The sequence below is a fragment of the Leptopilina heterotoma genome, unplaced genomic scaffold (genome assembly GCF_015476425.1).
Source record: "Leptopilina heterotoma isolate Lh14 unplaced genomic scaffold, ASM1547642v1 Lhet_134, whole genome shotgun sequence".
Taxonomy (NCBI): Eukaryota; Metazoa; Arthropoda; class Insecta; order Hymenoptera; family Figitidae; genus Leptopilina; species Leptopilina heterotoma.
Genome location: NW_025110853.1, coordinates 3,698,620 through 3,718,165, shown reverse-complemented (window position 1 = coordinate 3,718,165; position 19,546 = coordinate 3,698,620). Strand labels below are relative to the sequence as shown.

At 24.0% G+C, this 19,546-nt stretch overlaps 2 protein-coding genes across 5 annotated transcripts in view; one reads left to right on the top strand and one right to left on the bottom strand.

The window, feature by feature from the left end:
- The window catches only part of LOC122497586 (plexin-A4), a 476,001-nt gene that overhangs the window by 124,012 nt on the left and 332,443 nt on the right, over window positions 1-19,546 (bottom strand). The window lies entirely within an intron of this gene.
- LOC122497587 (mucin-22-like) lies at window positions 8,259-10,379 on the top strand. Of its 2 annotated transcripts, XM_043604807.1 has the most exons (3): window positions 8,259-8,405; window positions 8,668-9,586; window positions 9,893-10,379. In XM_043604807.1, the coding sequence occupies exons 1-3, from the start codon at window positions 8,354-8,356 to the stop codon at window positions 10,290-10,292; spliced, it is 1,371 nt and encodes a 456-aa protein (XP_043460742.1). In that variant the 5' UTR covers window positions 8,259-8,353; the 3' UTR covers window positions 10,293-10,379. The 2 variants fall into 2 exon arrangements, with proteins under 2 accessions (XP_043460742.1, XP_043460741.1); XM_043604806.1 differs by having other exon boundaries at window positions 8,668-10,379.

Genomic DNA, 19,546 nt, shown 5'->3' with positions numbered 1-19,546 from the left:
ATAACAAATGATTCGTTGCTAATCGAGTCACAAATTGTAGATGTAAAACGAAGGGTAGAGGAGAATAAAAAATGAGAACAAAAAGGTAGAGGAAAAAAAAATTCCTACGTTGCACAATCTCTCGATTCTATTTTTATGTCCGGATTCCGAAACCATATCATTATAGATATATAAAGGGTTCGATAATTTTTTTTCTTCTATAATTTCCACATTTTTTTTACGAAAGCTTTTTTACGTTTTTACTTTAAAAAATTTTTTTTTTTACTTTTTTTTATTGTGGAAAATAGAAAAAAGCAACTTTTAAGAATTAAAATCGAATGTTTGAAAATATATTTTTTTTTCTATATAGAGAGAAGAGATTTGCTATTTAATAAATTACAATTACGAGGGGATAAAATTTTGTGATGAGCTCAAGTTTTGTGTGAGCCAATCTCACTCTGCAGGAGTTCTTTCTCGAAGTTGATAAATTAAACTCAAGGTCGATATTTGTATGTATATATATATATAGTGGAATGAGAATTTTAATCTTAATCTGAACTCTCAGAGGTAAACCATAATTTTCCCGACAATTTTCAATCAATAGGTACCCAGATGTTCTGGAGCAAAATTTACTCTCAGATAAAACTCTCATTAATTTAATAAACTGTGAGCACTTTTTAAATAAACAAGGGTATAAAATTTCCATATAAAAAGTGTGGCTCAATATTTTTTTATTCGTATAAAAAAAAAGCTCTTCTATACTTTCACTGTAATTTATTTTTCATTCGATTTTAAATTTTACAATAAATTCTTTTATACTTTCATTGTAATATATTTTTCATTCGATTTCAAACTTTAAAATAAATTCTTTTAAACTTTCCTTTTTAATTAATTTAATTTTTCTAATTTATTTTTCATTTGAGTTTAAATTTAAAAATAGCAAATTCTTTCATACTTTCATTGTAACTAATTTAATTGTTCTAATAATTTATTTTTCAATTGAATTTAAATTTTAAAACACAAAATTCTTTTGTATCTTCATTGGAATAAATTTTTAATTCGATTTTAAATTTAAAAATGAATATTTATTTAATGAGAAAAAAAGAATTTTAAGTTTTAATAAAAATTCGATCAAAAGATAATTATGTTACAAAAAAATGGAATAGTTAAAAGTTAATCCAATTAAAATTAAGCTCAATTACCGAAAGTATTAATAAAATCGTTTGAAAGGAAAATAAATAAAATAGAAATTTGATTAATAGAAGACTGGACGAAATTTAATAAAATTGAGATGAAAAAATACTTGAAGGCAAATTCAAGTGAAATTCTTTCAAAATTCATTCAATCAAACGATTAAAATTTAAAACCCAAACCAATCTAAAATAATTTTCTTCTGAAGTTAGTTAAATTTTTTAATATATATATTTAATTAATTATTAAAAATAATGGATTTCTAAAGGAATTTTAGTTAAAAACACTAAAAAAATTGAATTTTAATGAAGTTAACAATAATTGCAGAAATTCAATTATGTTGAATAATTTTTAAAAATCAACTTCAAGATTTCAATTATCTTTATAAATATTACAATTATTCTCCAAAATTAAATTATTTTCAAAAATTTTAACAAAATTCTTGGCAAAATTTTCATTATTTCAAAAATTTCCCTCAAGTCAATGATTTTGAATATCTATACTATTTTTATGTAATTTTCCAATTTATTTAAAAAAAAAATTTTTTTTGATAAAACTCTACGCAAGTTTTTAATTATTTTCATAAATAATAAGACTCTTCACAGAATTTCAAATATTTTTAATACAATTTTAATCAAATACCTAGAAAAATGTAATTATTATTAAAAAATTTATTACTATTTTTCGAAAGAATTTAATTATTCAAAAAATTCAATTATCTTGATAAATTACAAAATTATTCAAAAAATTCAATTATTTTCACAAATAACAAAATTCTTTCCAGAAATTCAATTGTTTTCGAAATTTTTAATAAAATTCTTCGCACCAATTCAATTATTTTCACAAATAATAAAATTTTTCACTAAAAGTAAATTATTTAAAAAATTTTAATAACATTCTTCTCAAGAATTCAATTAGTTCATAAATCATAAAATTCTTTATATGAATTTAATTATTTTGAATACAATTTTAAATGAATGATTCGAAAAATGCCATTATTTTCAAAAATTTTTTTTAAATTCGTAGAAAAAATTTAATATTAAGAAACATTCAGTAAATTATTGATATTTCTATATTTAAATAATTGAACTCTCGTAGAATTTTATTAATAAAAATTAATTCAAAAAAGAATATCAGTTAAAAGTTTAGAAAATAATTGAATATTACAATAAGCATTATAGTGTGAATTTTTTGAAATAATTAAATTTCGAAAAGGTATTTCAGTATTTCAGTATTTTTCATAAATAATATTTTTCTATGGAATTAAATTATTTTTACAAAAAAAAAATTCTTCACAAGAATTCAATTTTTTTCAAAAATAAACATTTTCTCTCAGAAATTTAATTATTTAAAAAAAAATTATTTTAATTTTTTAATGAAATTTCTCAATGGAATTTAATTGCTTTTCTTTGAAAATTTTTTAAAAAATTCTGTCAGTTATTATTAAAATTTTTTTTTTTAAATTCTTCACAAGAAATTATTTATTTTCATAAATAATATTTTTCTTTGAAATTCAATTATTTTCACAAACATAATTCTTCCCAAGAATTCAATTCTTTAAAAAAATTTTTAATAAAATTCTTCGTTGCAAGAATTCAATTATTTTCATAAATAACAAAAGCTTATGGCAGAATTTAAATTATTTTTTATACAATTTTAAATAAAATGATAGAAAATTGCATTTATTCTTAAATTTTTTTAAATTCGCCAAAAGAATTCAATTATTTTTAAAAAATTTTGATAAAATTCTTCATAAAAATTCAATTTTAAGAAATATTCGATTATTTGATAAATTATTTATTTTTTTTGAATTCTCGTAGAATTTTCTAATAAAAATTGATTATGTAATGAATTTTACTTAAAATTTTAAATTATAATTTTAATATTAAGAGCATTCTAGCGTGAATTTCTAGAAATAATTGAATTTTGAAAAGGGTTTAAAATTAAAATCCTTGAAAATTTTAATTTATAGTTACAATATTCTTATGATATAAAATAATGATTTTATCAATCTGTCATCTTAAAACACGAAGAAGTCTTCGACTCGGAGTGGTCGGTTTCTTCGTGTTTTATAATAATACTCTTATATGTTACTGAATTTCAAATTTTTAAATATCTTAATTTATATAAAAAAAGTGGTAATTAAATATTTATTTAAAAAAGAAGTTATTGATGTTTTCGAATAATTTTACAATTAAAGAAATTAATAAATAAATGATAATAGAACATTTTTTTGAGTATCCAATAATTTTTAGAGTAAATCAGAATATTTTTTTTGGGTCAGTGAAAAAAGAAAAAGTCAAAATTTTGTCTGGAAATCAGGAAAAGTCAGAGAGAAACGAAATCAAATTTTTGTGCTGGCAACTTTGATACATAAAAATCAGATGAAAAAATTTCAATTCGATAAGAATTGAAATTTCTAATTAATTCCAATTTTTGAGATATTGAAAAAACAATTAAAAAGAAATAAACAAATTTCAACTTTCTCTATATTAAAGAAAGTAAATCGAAATTTTTTCTGATTTTTTTTCTTTCGTTACTTGTATTCTGAAATAAAAACTTTTTTTTCACATAATAGAAAATATGTTTTGTTCACGAAAACTTTGCTGCATATAGCAATTAGTTCTAATAACGTCCCTCAAGAGGCATGTCATTAAAGGTTTTATCAATATCGTGACTGACCGTCTTCGTTTTTCTTTTCTTTTTTCTTTATTCCTTTCTTTTTTTTGGTCGTTAACGCAACGTCATTTATGGTAGATCGATGTCGGTGGTCCCATCGAGTCATATATACTTGTTCATTTTCTAGAGTCAAAGTTTATATATGTTATCTTCCGAGTATCGGTAGTCGTTTTATTTTACTATATATACATATAAGTTAAAACGCATCCTGAGCATTTACTTTCTCTCTCGACACAGAAGAAAACTGTGTTACGGTTTTGATTTTAATGCAACATCGTGCAATACTCATTGAAAGTGATCCTCGCGCTTATAAACCTAAAGAAAATAAATGTATTTATGCTTTCAACGTTTTTACCTTTCTCGTGTGTATAAATATATACACATTTCACAGGAAACTATACACTCTGCAATGTTCAACATTTTCTAATTTCTTCGTGACATTATATTAACCTTTAACTTTTTTGTTTATTTTATTTTATTACTTTTAACTACTAACTTTATATTTTACATTATTCTATTGAATATTTATTATTTTCCCCATTTATCGCATTTCCATTCTTATTTTCACTTTTTTATTCTTTTATAATTTTTAGTTTTTTACTATAACAAAAAAAATTAATTTTTATATTTCAGTAAAAGATTAAGTATTTTTAATTTAACTATTTTTTTTCTTCTAGCCGGAAATTAAAAATTCTCTTCCTCCCAAGTTCAAATTTAATTTTTTTTCTTATTTTCGATACCTATAATAAATTTTACGAAAAGAAAATATTTCCGATAAAAAAGAAAATATTGTGAAAAGAAAAAATGCAGAAAATTGCTTATAAAATATATTTAAATATATTGGAGAAATTTTTTTTTTCGATAATAAAAGTGAATGCAAAAATTAATTATTATCAACCCGTACATTATATGTGAGCGATATTTGCAGGGTAAAATATAAATTATATTTTTATAAAATCAATATTAATTGATATGACAGACTATGATAATGCATATTGTATAAAAGACAGACTGCGAATATGAAGAGAAATATCGCCGTAATTATAAAATGTCAATATCGCGGTCACTGAACTTTGATATGAATCAGCTGAGTGATAATCAATTTAATGTAAAGGTAAAAAAAGGGTAATCAAAAATTGCACAAGAAATATGGAGAGAGAGTTTATTCATTTATTTTTTATTTATTATTTTACTTATTTTATTATTTATTGTTATTTGCTTCTTGTTGAAACTGTTTTTTAATCATTTTGTAATAAAAAGACCTAAATATGGTTATTTTAGGCCTTTTTATTAATAAATAATAGCTTTAAATCTGAAAAAGTAGTAAACAGTGGCTATCAAAAAATAAATTTGACGACTAAAAAAAATGTAATTCTGTAATTTTCTGATTTTTTTCTGATTTTCATAACAAACTTTTTACTTTTTTCTTATCCTGGTAATAAATTCAATTTTCAATTTTTCTAAAATCTCAATTATTTTCCAAATTATTAGTTAGAATTCTTCAAAAATATACGATTACATTTAAAAATAATTTTTAAAAGTAAAAAAATAAAAATCATTAAAATATAAAAATTATTTCAATTTAATTTTACAAAATTTTTAATTCATTGGAAATTTATTATTTTAAAAAATTTAAATTTAATTTAATTTATATTTAAATTTAATTCTATAATTAAAATTTTAAATTTTAATTATAATTTTACAAAAAAATTAATTTTATTTCATAATTTCTAAACTAAATTATTCAAAACTTGAATTAATTTTTGTTAAATAAATATTTAAATACTTAGTTATTTTTCCACAGGGATCAATATTTTAAATAATTTCAATGTAAAACCTTTCTGAAATTTAATTATTTTTAAAAATTACAATTGTAATTCTTTCAAAATTCAAGCATTTCTTTAGAATTTCTACATCAAATTATTCAAAAATTTAATATATTTTTTGAAAATAATAAATAATTAATTTGTTATAATAAATATTTAATTTATGTTTCACATTTTCAACAATTAAAACTTTGAAAGGCAGATAATTTAAAATCTTTCAAAATTTAATAATTTCTAAAAAAAACATGCTATAATACTTTTAATATTCAATGATTATATCTAATATTTTATATGAAATTCATTTTAAATCAATTCTTGACAGAAAGTTCTATGAGAATTCAATTATTTAGATACAAAAATAATTAATTGATTGAATAATTAATCATTTCTTAAAAAGTTAAAATTGAATTTTTATACAGTAATTTGTATAAAAATTTTAAAATTAATTGAATTATTTCGAAGAATTTTAATAACATTTTTAAGAATTAATGCATTTTTCAAGGAATTCATTTAAAATTGTTGTAAAAATAATTTTAAAAATTTTAATTTCGGGGAAAAATTTTATTATTTAGTGAAAATAATTGAATTCTTTCCAAAAATGTTACTAATTTTTTTTTTAAATAATTGAATTCTTTTGTGAAAATTTATTAAAATAGTAGATTTTAAAAATAATTAACTTTCATCAAAGAAATTCATTATTCGAAAAAATAATTGTATTTTTGCAAAACATGTTCATAATATTTTTCAATTTTTGAATTTCTGTGAAAATTTTAGTATTCATGAAAAAAATTGAATTCTTGACAAAAATATTGCTAACTTTTCTTTAAATAATTGAATTCTTTTGTGAAAATTTATTAAAATAGTAGATTTTCAAAATAATTAGCTTTCAGCGAAGATTTTCATTATCTGGGAATATAATTGAATTTTTGCAAAAAATTTTCTTAAATTTTTTTTAAATAATTGATTTTTTCCAAAGAATTGTAATAAAAGTTTGAAGAATAATTGCATTTTTCAAGGAATTCATTTAAAATGATATTGAAAATAATTGAAATCCTGCGAAGAGTTTTAGAATTCATTATTAATAAAAGTAATTGAATTCTCGCAACGAATTTTCTGAAAATTTTTGAAACTAATAGAATCGTTTCAAAGAATTTTATTAAAAGTTTAGAAATTTTTTTTTTATTTCTGATTAAAACTATTGCAAATTCTTTTGGTTTTTATTTATTTTATTATTAACTGTTATTTGTTATTAATTTTTTTTCTAAACTATAAAAAAGTTATTAAAAAAAAAAATAAAAAAAATTTTGTCAAAATTGGAAAAATACTGACCTAATTAGGATTATTTATCATCATTTAAATTCCGATTACGTGAAAAAAAAGAAAAAGTTACAACACGGTGAGGGTGATTGTAAAATATAAATTTTCCACGATAAATAAAACGATACAAGAAACTGTTCGATAGTCAGACACCGGATGCCTGTTGCATTAATGCGAATCTTTATTCCTGTGAGCCTGTCGTGTCAAAAGATTTTTTTTCCTCCTTTTTTTTTACTTTTTCTATCGCAACAACTATCGACTAATACGGCCGATATCGAATTTCCTCGCGGTTGTAAGTAGCGCATTGCTTGCCGAGCCTTCGATTTATGTATTGCCGACCTCTTGCCACTCGATGCCGTTAAACGAGTCGGCATTCGCGTGCGAACGATTATTAATTAATAATCCTTCCGGGACGGGTTGCGGCATTTTGTCGATGTATGTATGTATGTGTGAGTGTGATTCCAAGGTGCACAGAAAAACATTTTTTTTTCTTTTCTTTTTTTTTTTGTTAAATCCATCTGGATGCAAACTGTTTCGCCATTTGCAATAATCGAGGAAAATCTCTTTTTCTCCTCCCGACGATTTATCGCGATGAACAATGCGTCATGCCGAGATTATTAATCACCTTGTGAATCTTCTCTACCTTAGCTAGTTTTCATACCACGCAAACGATAATATATGTATACTCGCCGACACATTGCTCACAGGCGTAGCCGCAACACTTTTATCCAATGCAATGGCAATAAAATTAAAAGTTCAATTTCGAAAAGAAAAAAAAGACCCTTTCAGATGTATATATTGTTTCCATTAAAAAAGAATCGCACTCTATTATCTGTATAAATATTACTCATAGTTTTTTTTCGCTTCTCATATTTTCTCTCCTCTATTTTCGTTTCGGTTTCATTTTCTTTTTGTTATTAATTTTCCTGTTTTTTGTCTCAATTTGATATTCTTAGAAAAACTGTGAAAATACAAAAAAAAATATTGTTTCACTGAAAGTTGAAAACTTTAGGAACATTGTTACTATGATTTTGTTATTGTCTTATAAAACACTATTCATTACGAATAAATTATTATCTAAAATTTTGCATCGGTTTTTTTTCTAAACATTACAAAATTAAACACGTAGTTTTTTTTGTCAAATAAGAATTTGAATTTGCGATCGATTTGAATTTGAAAGTAATCAGGAGCGCGTGAGATTAAACAATAAGTTGTAGTGAATAATTAATTTTATATTCTTTAAATTCTGTTTCCTTTTGTGAGTGAACAAAAAAAGCAAAGTACACAATTATATAAATAGTATAAAATTGCATTTACTGGGAAATTTTTTTTATTTTTGTAAAATAAACTGTTGCGTTAAGATGTCGGTGAAAATTTTCATTCTTTTCTCCACTCTCCTCGTCTTATTGACAGGTAAATCAGTTTTCACTTATAAGCAATAATAAAATGAAATTAATAAATTTAAGAAATATTTATGATATAGGTATTTAATATTTAATAAAGTTGTAGAAAATAAAAAATAAAATAATAATAAACGTAAATAAATAACTTGATTCACAAATTTTGAACGTTCATATAAAAGAAATATTTTGTTATGAAAACTATTTTTATAAATGGGATAAATGAAATTAAGAGAATAATGAAGAAAATTAATTCGGAAATAATAATCAACTAGGGACAACATGTGAGACAACAGCAGGACCAAAAACAACAACTACGAGTAAAGCATTATCGTTTCTACAAAACATGTTCAATCCCTTAAAGACTACAAAGCGCACAGACTTAATTTCAACAATATTAGGGGGTACATCCGAATCAGCGACAATTGATGCGGCAGTAACAACAACCACAACATCAACAATAGTAGAATTATCAACTGCATCATCAACAACAGCAGAATCAACAACAACAGTAAAAACAACAACACCAGAATCATCAACAGTAGAAGCAACAATAGCAAGTAGGAGGTATTATACATTAGGAGGTACATCCGAATCAATAACAACTGATGCGGCAGAAATAACAACTACAACATCAACAACAGCAGAATTATCAACTGCAGCATCAACAACAGCAGAATCAACAACGGAGGAAGCATCAACAACAGTAAAAACAACAACAGCAGAAACAACCACGGAAGAAGCATCAACAACAACGAAAGCATTAACAACAGAAGAATCATTAGGAAGTACGTCCGAATCGATAACTACTTCTAAAACTAATCCATTATTGTTTTTGCAAACCCTGTTCAATCCCTTAAAGACTACAAAGCGCGCAGACTTAATGTCAACAACATTAGGAGGTACAACTGATGCGACAGAAACAACAACTACAACATCAACAACAGCAGAATCAACAACGGAGGAAGCATCAACAACAGTAAAAACAACAACAGCATCATCATCAACAGCAGAAACAACCACAGAGGAAGCATCAACAACGACTAAAGCATCCACAACAGAAAAATCATTAGGAAGTACGTCCGAATCGATAACTACTTCTAAAACTAATCCATTATTGTTTTTGCAAACCCTGTTCAATCCCTTAAAGACTACAAAGCGCGCAGACTTAATATCAACAACATTAGGAGGTACATCCGAATCAGTGACAGAAACAACAACTACAACATCAACAACAGCAGAATTATCAACTGCAGCATCAACAACAGAGGAAGCATCAACAACAGTAAAAACAACAACAGCATCATCATCAACAGCAGAAACAACCACGGAGGAAGCATCAACAACGACTAAAGCATCCACAACAGAAGAATCATTAGAAAGTACGTCCGAATCGATAACTACTTCTAAAACTAATCCATTATCGTTTTTGCAAACCCTGTTCAATCCCTTAAAGACTACAAAGCGCGCAGACTTAATATCAACAACATTAGGAGGTACATCCGAATCAGTGACAACTGATGGGACAGAAACAACAACTACAACATCAACAATAGTAGAATCATCAACTGCATCATCAACAGCAGAATCAACAACAACAATAAAAACAACAACACCAGAAACATCAACATTAGAAGCAACATTAGCAAGTAGGAGGTATTATACATTAGGAGGTACACCTGAATCAATTACTAATGATGCGGCAGCATCAACAATAGCAGAATCAACAGCAAAAGAAACAACATTAGGAAGTGCATCCCAATCGACAACAACCAAAGCTACACTTAATACTGTTACACCATTGTCTATGGGTAAAAGTAGAATTTCAGGATTGGCTATGAAATCAGTTAGTTGGTTTCAACTATGTAAAACAGCGCTAAAATTTTGGATTTTAGATTGATTTTAAATGATATCTATTTGTTGTATATATTTAACAATTAAATTTGTACTTTTATTTGAAAGGAAATAATAAATTTGATTTTATAAAGACTGTTTTACCTAAATTATAGATATTTATTAGATATTGGCACATTTTTTATGTCTCGATTGATGTAAAATTATTATAAATTCTCTACTGGCTAATAATTGTAAATTTTCAGAATAAAAATTTAGCTGTCGCAGTATGGAACCTCGATTATATATGATTCTCTGTTATCCGAACTTTTTCGTTATTTTAAACCCAAAATTTTATTTTTCACATCTATCGGTACAAAATTCTCATAAAAAAATTAAGAATTTTGCCTTATATTGCTTAAAATTAATTTTTCCCAGCATAATTTATGGTTTTAAATAACAGAGAATTCAGAAATGTCAATTAAAGATGTTTCTAGAAAATTAAATAAATTTTTTTGTTTTAGGTTTAATTTTGAAAAAATTCTAATAGATTTCAGTGGCTTAGAAAAAAAATCATAAAAAATTCTTTATAGCATTGAAAAAGTATCATGTACACAATTTTTGTAGATTTTGTAAGTTTAATATTGAATCACAGTGAACTTACTAAGAGGTATTATTAAAAAACCTTGTAGCTTAAATCAACGCCAAAAAGGATTAAATTAATTTTTTTCATTAAAAAAATGTGTTTAAATCAAAAACAGGGTGATTCTCCAAATAGATTCATTTGCATGTCCTCATATTTTTCTCGATATTTATAATAATTGAGGCTCCGGATCTTAAAAGGGCACTTTCACCATCTAAAGTCTATGCGGAAAGTGCCCTTTTAAGATCCGGAGCCTCAATTAATGAAATTGTCAATGAATATTTCATTAGTTTATTAGTGTTTCTAAAAATCCCACAAGAAACAATTGTATTTTTAATAATTTCATGTACTTCAGAAATTAAATTTTTATTTTCTTTATTTCCATCTAACAAAAATGAATCTTTCTGGAGAATCACCCACCAAATCATTTTTTTAAAAAAATTAAAAAAATAATCCATTGATGGATTATTTTAATCTACTTTTGGTGTTAAAATATTACCCCAAAATTTTTTGTGAATTGACTAAATAATATTTCGAAATTTATCAGGGACAATTTACTAGTGGCACTATAAGTATTTTACGGCAGACTTCAAAAGCCCAGTAGGTTGAAATTTGTTTATTAAATTTTGAAAATCTTTTTTCGTATTAAATAAAAATAAATAAAATAGGGTAAAACTACTTTAGCATAGACTCCGAGGCAAATATACCTTCTTTTCAGGATGTATAATAATTAATAGCAAAAAAAAATTAGAGATGCCCAAAAAGCGAGCTAAAAATTTGATTCCTTTTGTAAAAGAGAAAGCAGATAATATATTTATTTACATAATATAGTGACGATTGAAAATTAATTTTACCATGGAAAAAGCAAAGGTTGCCTGCTTCGGACAGTAAACACGTCCAAAAGGAATTTTTCATAATTTTATTGACTTTAGTAATTAACAGCAGTCAACTTCTCCGATATTAATTATCGTTCACACAACATTTTTTCCCCCTTTCTTTTTACATAATACGAATACTTGGTAAAGTTTTTCTTTTAATTCACATTTTTCAGAGTGTACACATATAGTACATAGATGCAGAAAAAAGGAAATGTTAAATGCGGGAAAAATTGCGTGATTTTTTTTTGTTCTTTATTTTTAATTTTCATACGTTATTATATATGGCAAAAAAAAATATTTTGCATGAAAATTTACGACAATGTAATTTGTTAATGTCTTCGAAGATTTAAGATATATTTATAAAAGCCATTAAAGTGCGTGATGATATCATTAAAAATAATGTTTCAAGATAAAAGGGGGCACTTATAAAAGAAAGTTTAGTCCCGAGCGATGACTCCGAACTTGCACATTATTTCCGCTTTTAAATGCTCTATTATGCGAGGCACGTTGCTTTTTCATTGTTGTATTTTTCATTTTCCCCTGTTTTTCCAAAACAAATCGGTCGATAATTATAATTATTTATTAACGAAAGTGTTACAATTATTTTATTATTTTCATTTTTCTACTGTTTTTTTTTATTATCTTTAATTTTATTTATACTTTTTTATGTAGTATTCTATTTACCATTTTTTACCTACTATTTATATTTTTATTGATTTTAATTTTATTTTTATTGGTTTTAAATTTAAATTTTATTTTTGCTGTTTTTATTATTTTTATTATTTTATTTTTATTTTTATAATTTTTACTGTTTTTCCTATTTTTATTTTTATTATTTAGTACATTTCTGGAAAAACTAAAAATCTGTGAAAAAAAGGAGGAACAGATGTTCGATCCTGCGATGATGGATATTTATAAAAATTTAATGGCATTCCAAAACGTTTCTAGAAAAAGAAAAATATTTTATACTGATGTTCCGCACGAACATATAAAATAATGTAAAAGCTATTATCTGAATTATTACACAGATACGACCAGTTCGTAATAAAATGTGCGCACCATAAATGATATTATTTTAGTGTCGCAATTTCCTTTTTGTACATCATCATTCTATTTATTAATAAAAAAAAAAATAATAAAAAATAAATAAATAAAAAAACAACTTGAATATTCCTCTCGGAAGCTATATATAATATTCACATTGTTTTAAATCAAATTTATTGACAAATTTGTCAAAAAGCTTTACACAAAAATATTTATTACATTTCAATCTCCGAATTTTGTATTATCAAAAATGACAAAAAGTGAAGATTAAGGGATTTTTTATTTTTATATCATTGAATATAAATAATACAAATAATAAAACTGATAATAACTTTTTTTTAACTTTCGTTATTATTACAATTATTATTAAAAAAAATTAAATTAAAATTACTATTAAAATTTTTAATAATAATAATTTAGTGAATTTTTAAAAATTTTGAATCTGTAATTATTCAAACATTGACGTTTGAAATTTAAAAATTTGTAATAAAAATCATGAATAATAATTTGATAGTAAAAAAATGGTGTTTTTACTCTAATGTATACATATAAAGAAAATGAAAAATGTAAATTTATATAAAAATAACTATTGATATTGTGGGGGAGAAGAAAAAAAAAAAGAAAAAAAACTCTAAATAAAAAGGGACGCATAACGTTATGACACGATATGACATGTAATGCATACCAGATATGACATGTAATATAAAAATTTCGCTTTTGTAGTTTCAACATTCATGCGTTTAAGGCCATGCCAAAGCGATTGAGGGCACACCTTTATGCTTCTTTGAACTGCTAAACTTTCAGAATGAAAAACAGCACGTTCGACGCGTGAAACGTCGAACGATGAGAATATTGAGCTCATAAATTACAGACTCGTTTTACCGAGTTGCATATATATATATATATATGTATTTATATATATATATATATATATATGTATTTATATATATATATGTATACACGATGTGCAAAAACGGAATTCACATTCAAGTCTGGAGACATTCGCAAAAACAAGAAAGTTCCAGAACGCTCCACACGAAGTTATTAATATTCAAAACTCCAGTCACAACTAATTTATGCTTTTCGGTTTTAACATTCAGTTTAACACTTTTATTACTTTTGTCAGATGCGTTATTAACTGGAAAATACTCATTCACTACTTTATCACATAGTTGGTAATTTTTCATTTTTTTACTCTTTGTTATTCATGTTTTTTTTATTTACTGTAAATATTTATTATACCATTATTATTATTTTTATTCTTTAGTTTCTATTATTTTTATTAAATTTTTATTTTTACTACCTACTTTTTTTTCACTGTTATTACCTTTTTTTATTTTTATTATTTACTTTTTATTATTACAGGCTTCGCACTCGATAGTTAATTTAAAAAAAAGTATCAAAAAGTAGCTTTAAGACTGAAAGACAGTAGTAAAAAGTAGCTACCGAAAAATTCAATTTGACGCCTAAAATAATTCATTTAAGTGGATTCACAAAATTTTGATTAAGTACACGGAGAGAAATTTATAGTAGTGGGTAACATAATTGTGGTTAGGGTGACCATCTTTAATGCTACGTATACAGACAGCTATCTAGATAGTCACCGTTACCATCAATATCATCAGGAGTAACATCTTGGTAGTAAGGGGTAGCATAACTATATTTTTTTTAGCATCTGTGATGGTTGGCAGTAGCATAATGATAGTATCGTGTAACATCATCTTTTTAACATCAAAATCTGACTATCCATTTCTCTCAGTGTATTTTCCAGACATTTTTCTGATTTCCATAAAAAAAATGCACTTTTTTTCTCATGCTGGTATAATGAATTTAATTCTACATTTATTTAAAATTTTTCTGATTTCCATAAAAAATATTCACTTTTTTTCTCATGATGGTAATGAATTTAATTCTACATTTATTTAAAATTCAATTATTTTCCAAATTTTTAGTTAGAATTCTTCAAAAATACGATTATATTTAAAAATAATTCTTAAAGGTAAGAAAATGAAATTCATTAAAATATAAAAATTTTTCAATTATATTTGATAAAATTTTCAATTAATTGAAAATGTAATTGAATCTGTTTAAATTATCTGCGGGAATTTAACACTCTTCAAAAAATTTTAATTACTATTTTTCAAAAGACAATTTTCTTTTATAATTTCAATGTGAAACAGTTTTTCAATAATTAAACTTTTTAAAGAATGCAATTTAAAATCTTTTGAAATTTAATTATTTCTAACAAATCAACGCTTCTAATATTTAATTATTATCTACAATTTGACCTAAAACTGGCAGAATATCTAATTCATTATTTCTTAAAATTGTATTCTTATAAAGTATTTTATCAAAATTTTTAAAAACAATCGAATTCTGTAGAAGAATTTTAATAGAAATCCTGCTAAGAATTTTATTATTAATAAAAATAATTGAATTCGTGCGACGAATTTTATTAAAATTTCTGAAAATAATTAGATTTCTTGGAAGAATTTTGTTATTTATTGAATTTTTAGAAAAATTTTGTTATTTATCAAGATAATAATTGAATTTTTTGAATAATTAAATTCTTTCGAAAAATAGAGTAATAAAATTTTTAGAATAATTGCATTTTTCAAGAAATTCATTTAAAATTGTATTAAAAATAATTGAAATCCTGCGAAGAATTTTATTATTCATGAAAATAATTCAATTCTATCAACGAATTTTAAACATTTTTTTCCTGGCAAAAATTTTGTTAATTGTGAAAATAATTGGACTTTTGGAAAGAATTACTAATTAATTTATTAATTAAATTACTATTTATGAAAATAATTGAATTTTAGAGAAGAATTTCATTATTTGGAAAAATAATTGAATTTTCGCAAAAAATTTTTTAAAAATAATTGAATTGGTTCAAAGAATTTTAATAAAAGTTTGTAGAATAATTGCATTTTTCAAGGAATTCATATAAAATTATATTAAAAATAATTGAATTCTTGTAACGAATTTAATAATTATTAAATATTTTTTTTAAATAACTGAATTCCTGGGAAAAATTTTGTTATTTGATAAAATAATTCAATTATTGCAACGAATTTTATGAACGTTTTTTGAATAATTGAATTAATGGGAAAAATTGTATTATTTATGAAAATAATTTAATTTTTGGAAAGAATTTTATTATTTATGAAAGTAATTGAATTTCTTTGTGAAATTTTTTTAAAATAATAAATATTAAGAAATTAATTGAATTTATGTGAAACTTTTATTATTTTTAAAAATAATTGAATCTTTTGCGAATAACATATTTTTATAATTTTAAAAAATAATTGAATCGTCTCAAAAAAATTGTTTGTAAATTTTTTTTTGAATTGATTCTAAGAATTTTATTATAATTTTTGAGAATAATTTTTTTAGTTTAACTATCTATTAGAGGATTTAATGTTAGAGCCAATTTTCAAAAAAGGAGAATTTGGATCCCTTAAAAAAATGTTGCCAATTAAAATCTTTGATAAATATAATCCTCGATAATTTGAATTCTTTTTGTCTTTTGAGAATCAGTTTATCGAGAGTAGACTCTAATTTCAATAAACTACTAGTAAAAAGCAAAAACAAAATTAATTTAGAAACTTTGTAATTTATTTTTTAGATGTAAAGCAATTATTATTGAAATAAAATTTTAATTTGAAGAAGTAAATTAATTAATTTAAATAAAAAATAAAAATGCAATTTTTTTCTGCAAACCCGTTCATGTTGTAAATTAATAAATAATTATTATTCTTAATATTATTATTAGTACCTCATTCAATCGAAAAAGTACAATTACCTTGCCCAATAAAATTAATCGCCTGATTAATGAGACAATTTTTGTTGTATTTTGCCTCATTAGCATTTTTGAAAAATGGAAAAATTACTCCTCTCATAGTTGGAGAAACTTTGTGCTTTTTAAAAGGAAAATGTATTGCAGTCTTTAATTATTATTATTTTTTGTCGCCTTTTTTTCTCTACTTGAACGCACGACTGTAATAAGATGTTATGTTTAAGACACGAATGCACCATAATGTTCAAACTCCATATAGCCTAATACAGTTTTAGTCATTAACAACATTTCAGGCGATAGTCTCTAAAGATTAAGCTTACATTGTATGCTCGCTTATAAACTAGCGAGCGTAAATTGAATTGAAAGTGATTCTGGATATACATAAGCATAATACAAAATGAGATTGCAGAACGCATCCAAGAAATGTCAGATAACAATCTGCATTCTCCTCTTTTTCACATTCGACTTTCAATATTATCATTCTTTTTATACAGTTTGTCTGTGTGTTTTTTTTTCTTCTACTTGAAATTATTTTTCGAAAAAATAATCTATTGTTGCTGAAAAAATAGATAATCTGAAGAAATACTTCTTTTTTCGGTCGAATGTTGTGTAATTTTGATGGATAGTTTGATTTGAATGGTGTCTAATCTGATTGAATCTGAATTCGTTCTTTACGTTTTGACGAATTGTAATTTATTTTGCAAGGGAGTTTAAAAATGTTGATTAAATATCGAAAATTAAAAATTGTAAATCAAAAATTGTAGTTAGTGAACAATTAACTTGAAGAAAAATTGTAGCAGGCACGAGAATTTGGAAGATGTGATAAATTCTAAAGTACATGGCTTTAAATCAATAATTTTCCCATCTTAGGCAGCATATGCTGTGGAATTTTGTAGGATATGACATAAATTCTACATTTTGAATCAATAATTTAGATGCTTTTGGCAGAAATATTGTTGCATCAATTGCATACATTTCTTGGTGTACAAAAAGCAGTTTTGAATCATTTATTGATCTGTTGCATAGAATCTAAATCAACCAGCAAAAACATTGCATAAAACACAATTCGCTAGATACTTTTTGAATCCACCGTATTTTATCACGAATAGAAAATAAAACAGTATTTTAAAATTTGACATTCATGATCTGTTAGAAGGGAAATTAAGAATACTTCTGTATTCTTAATTTAATTTTAATTTTAATTGATATTAAGCACAACCTAATGCAGTTTTTGCAATTTTTGATCCATTACAATTCGTTAAAAAGAATATTTTTGCATCTTTAGATTCTGAAACAGCATCTTAAATTTAGAGCAATCATAAATCGCTGATTAGTATCAAAATTTTGAATTTTGTTTTAACTATACAAAACAGCTATTAGCAACTGAAACCAAATACAGGTAAACGATATTTTTAAACCTAAATTAAAGAATATTGCTTCAAATGCATTATTGAACACAAGCTAAATACAACAATAAATTTATAATTAAGAAAAATTCATTATTCAGAATTTAAACTATTTTTCATTCCATTGAAAAAATCTCAACCAAAATCTAAAATTTCTTATTTAATCCGCTATTAAGTGTTGGATACTTACTGAAGCAACATCAAAAATTTGTGATCAAGTACAAAAATGAGTATTTAAGATACTTTTGAATTTATTGAACCGAAGCTGCACCAAAATCCTGAATTTCCCATCAACTAACACTAATAATGATGAATTATTTTTGATTAGATATTAAATCCAAGAACATGAGATTATTATGCAGCTGAAGCTTAATAACAATCAAAAATTTACTGAAGAGCAAACACGTTATACAGAATTTAAGGAATTTATGCATCGAATAGAATCTAAAGCAGCATATAAAATTTCCGTGCAAGCATAAATAGCATATTCTGCAATATGCTAATAAGTATTTATTGATAATTTTGCATTTATTGAATCGAACATGGACCAAAATCTAGAATTTTTTATCAACTATAATCAACAATTAGATATTATAATAAAAAAATTAAAATTAAAATCTTTTAATTAGACAAGATGTTTTTATATCTGCATTAAAGTTTAGATCATTCCGGCTAATGGATAAATTCAGCAAAAGCAAAGTGGAAATCAAAAATGTAAAAGTACAATCCATCATTCAGAATAACGGAATTATTCACCTAGTAATGAATTTTTGATTTTAAATTAAGAACAAGAAGCAAAAAGTAAATGAGAATTAAACATTTACTAAATTATAATCAGAATTTAAGGAATTTCTGCAATGAATAGAAGCTAAAACAGCATCTAAAATTTCCGAGCAAGCATAAATAGCATATTCGATTTTTAGTGCAGGTTCGATTCAATTATATTGAATCGAATATGCACGAAACTCTAGAATATTTTATCAACTGTAATCGACACTTAGCGAATACAATCAAACCATAAAAAATTAGGAAAGATTTTTTTTTTTTGAATTAAAAACGAGAACACTGGAGTAAATGGATAAATTGAGCAGAAGCTAAGTGGAAATCAAAAATTAAATTACAATCCATTATTCAGAATTTTTGGGTATTTGGTAAGTATTTTTGCGCATCTGTTGAATAGAATCTGAGTAGTATAATCTGCTAATGAATATTTAAGATACCTTCACATTTATTGATCCGAAGCTACATCAAAATCTTGAATTTTGTATCAAAAGTAATAAAATATAAAGAATATTTTTAAATCAAAATTAAAGAACATTGCAGCAAATGGATTATTGAACGGAAGCTAAATACAAAAATCAATGAAGCTGAAACTTGCACTCAGTTATCAGCACCCAACTTAATTTTGGAAATTAAATTTTAAAGTTAAATATTTTTTATAAAGCTGCTGCTTTAACCTATTTATCAGCATCTACTTAATTTATCAAAATTTCATGATGGCATTAAACAAATATTTAAGTTAAAAATTTTCAAAATTAAGTGGGTGCC

Excerpts from the sequence above, each read along its gene's own strand:
- LOC122497587 (XM_043604806.1), top strand. The coding sequence starts at position 8,354 with ATGTCGGTGAAAATTTTCATTCTTTTCTCCACTCTCCTCGTCTTATTG. Across the intron at positions 8,406-8,667 it reads TCTCCTCGTCTTATTGACAG|GGACAACATGTGAGACAACA; the intron begins GTAAATCAGTTT and ends ATAATCAACTAG.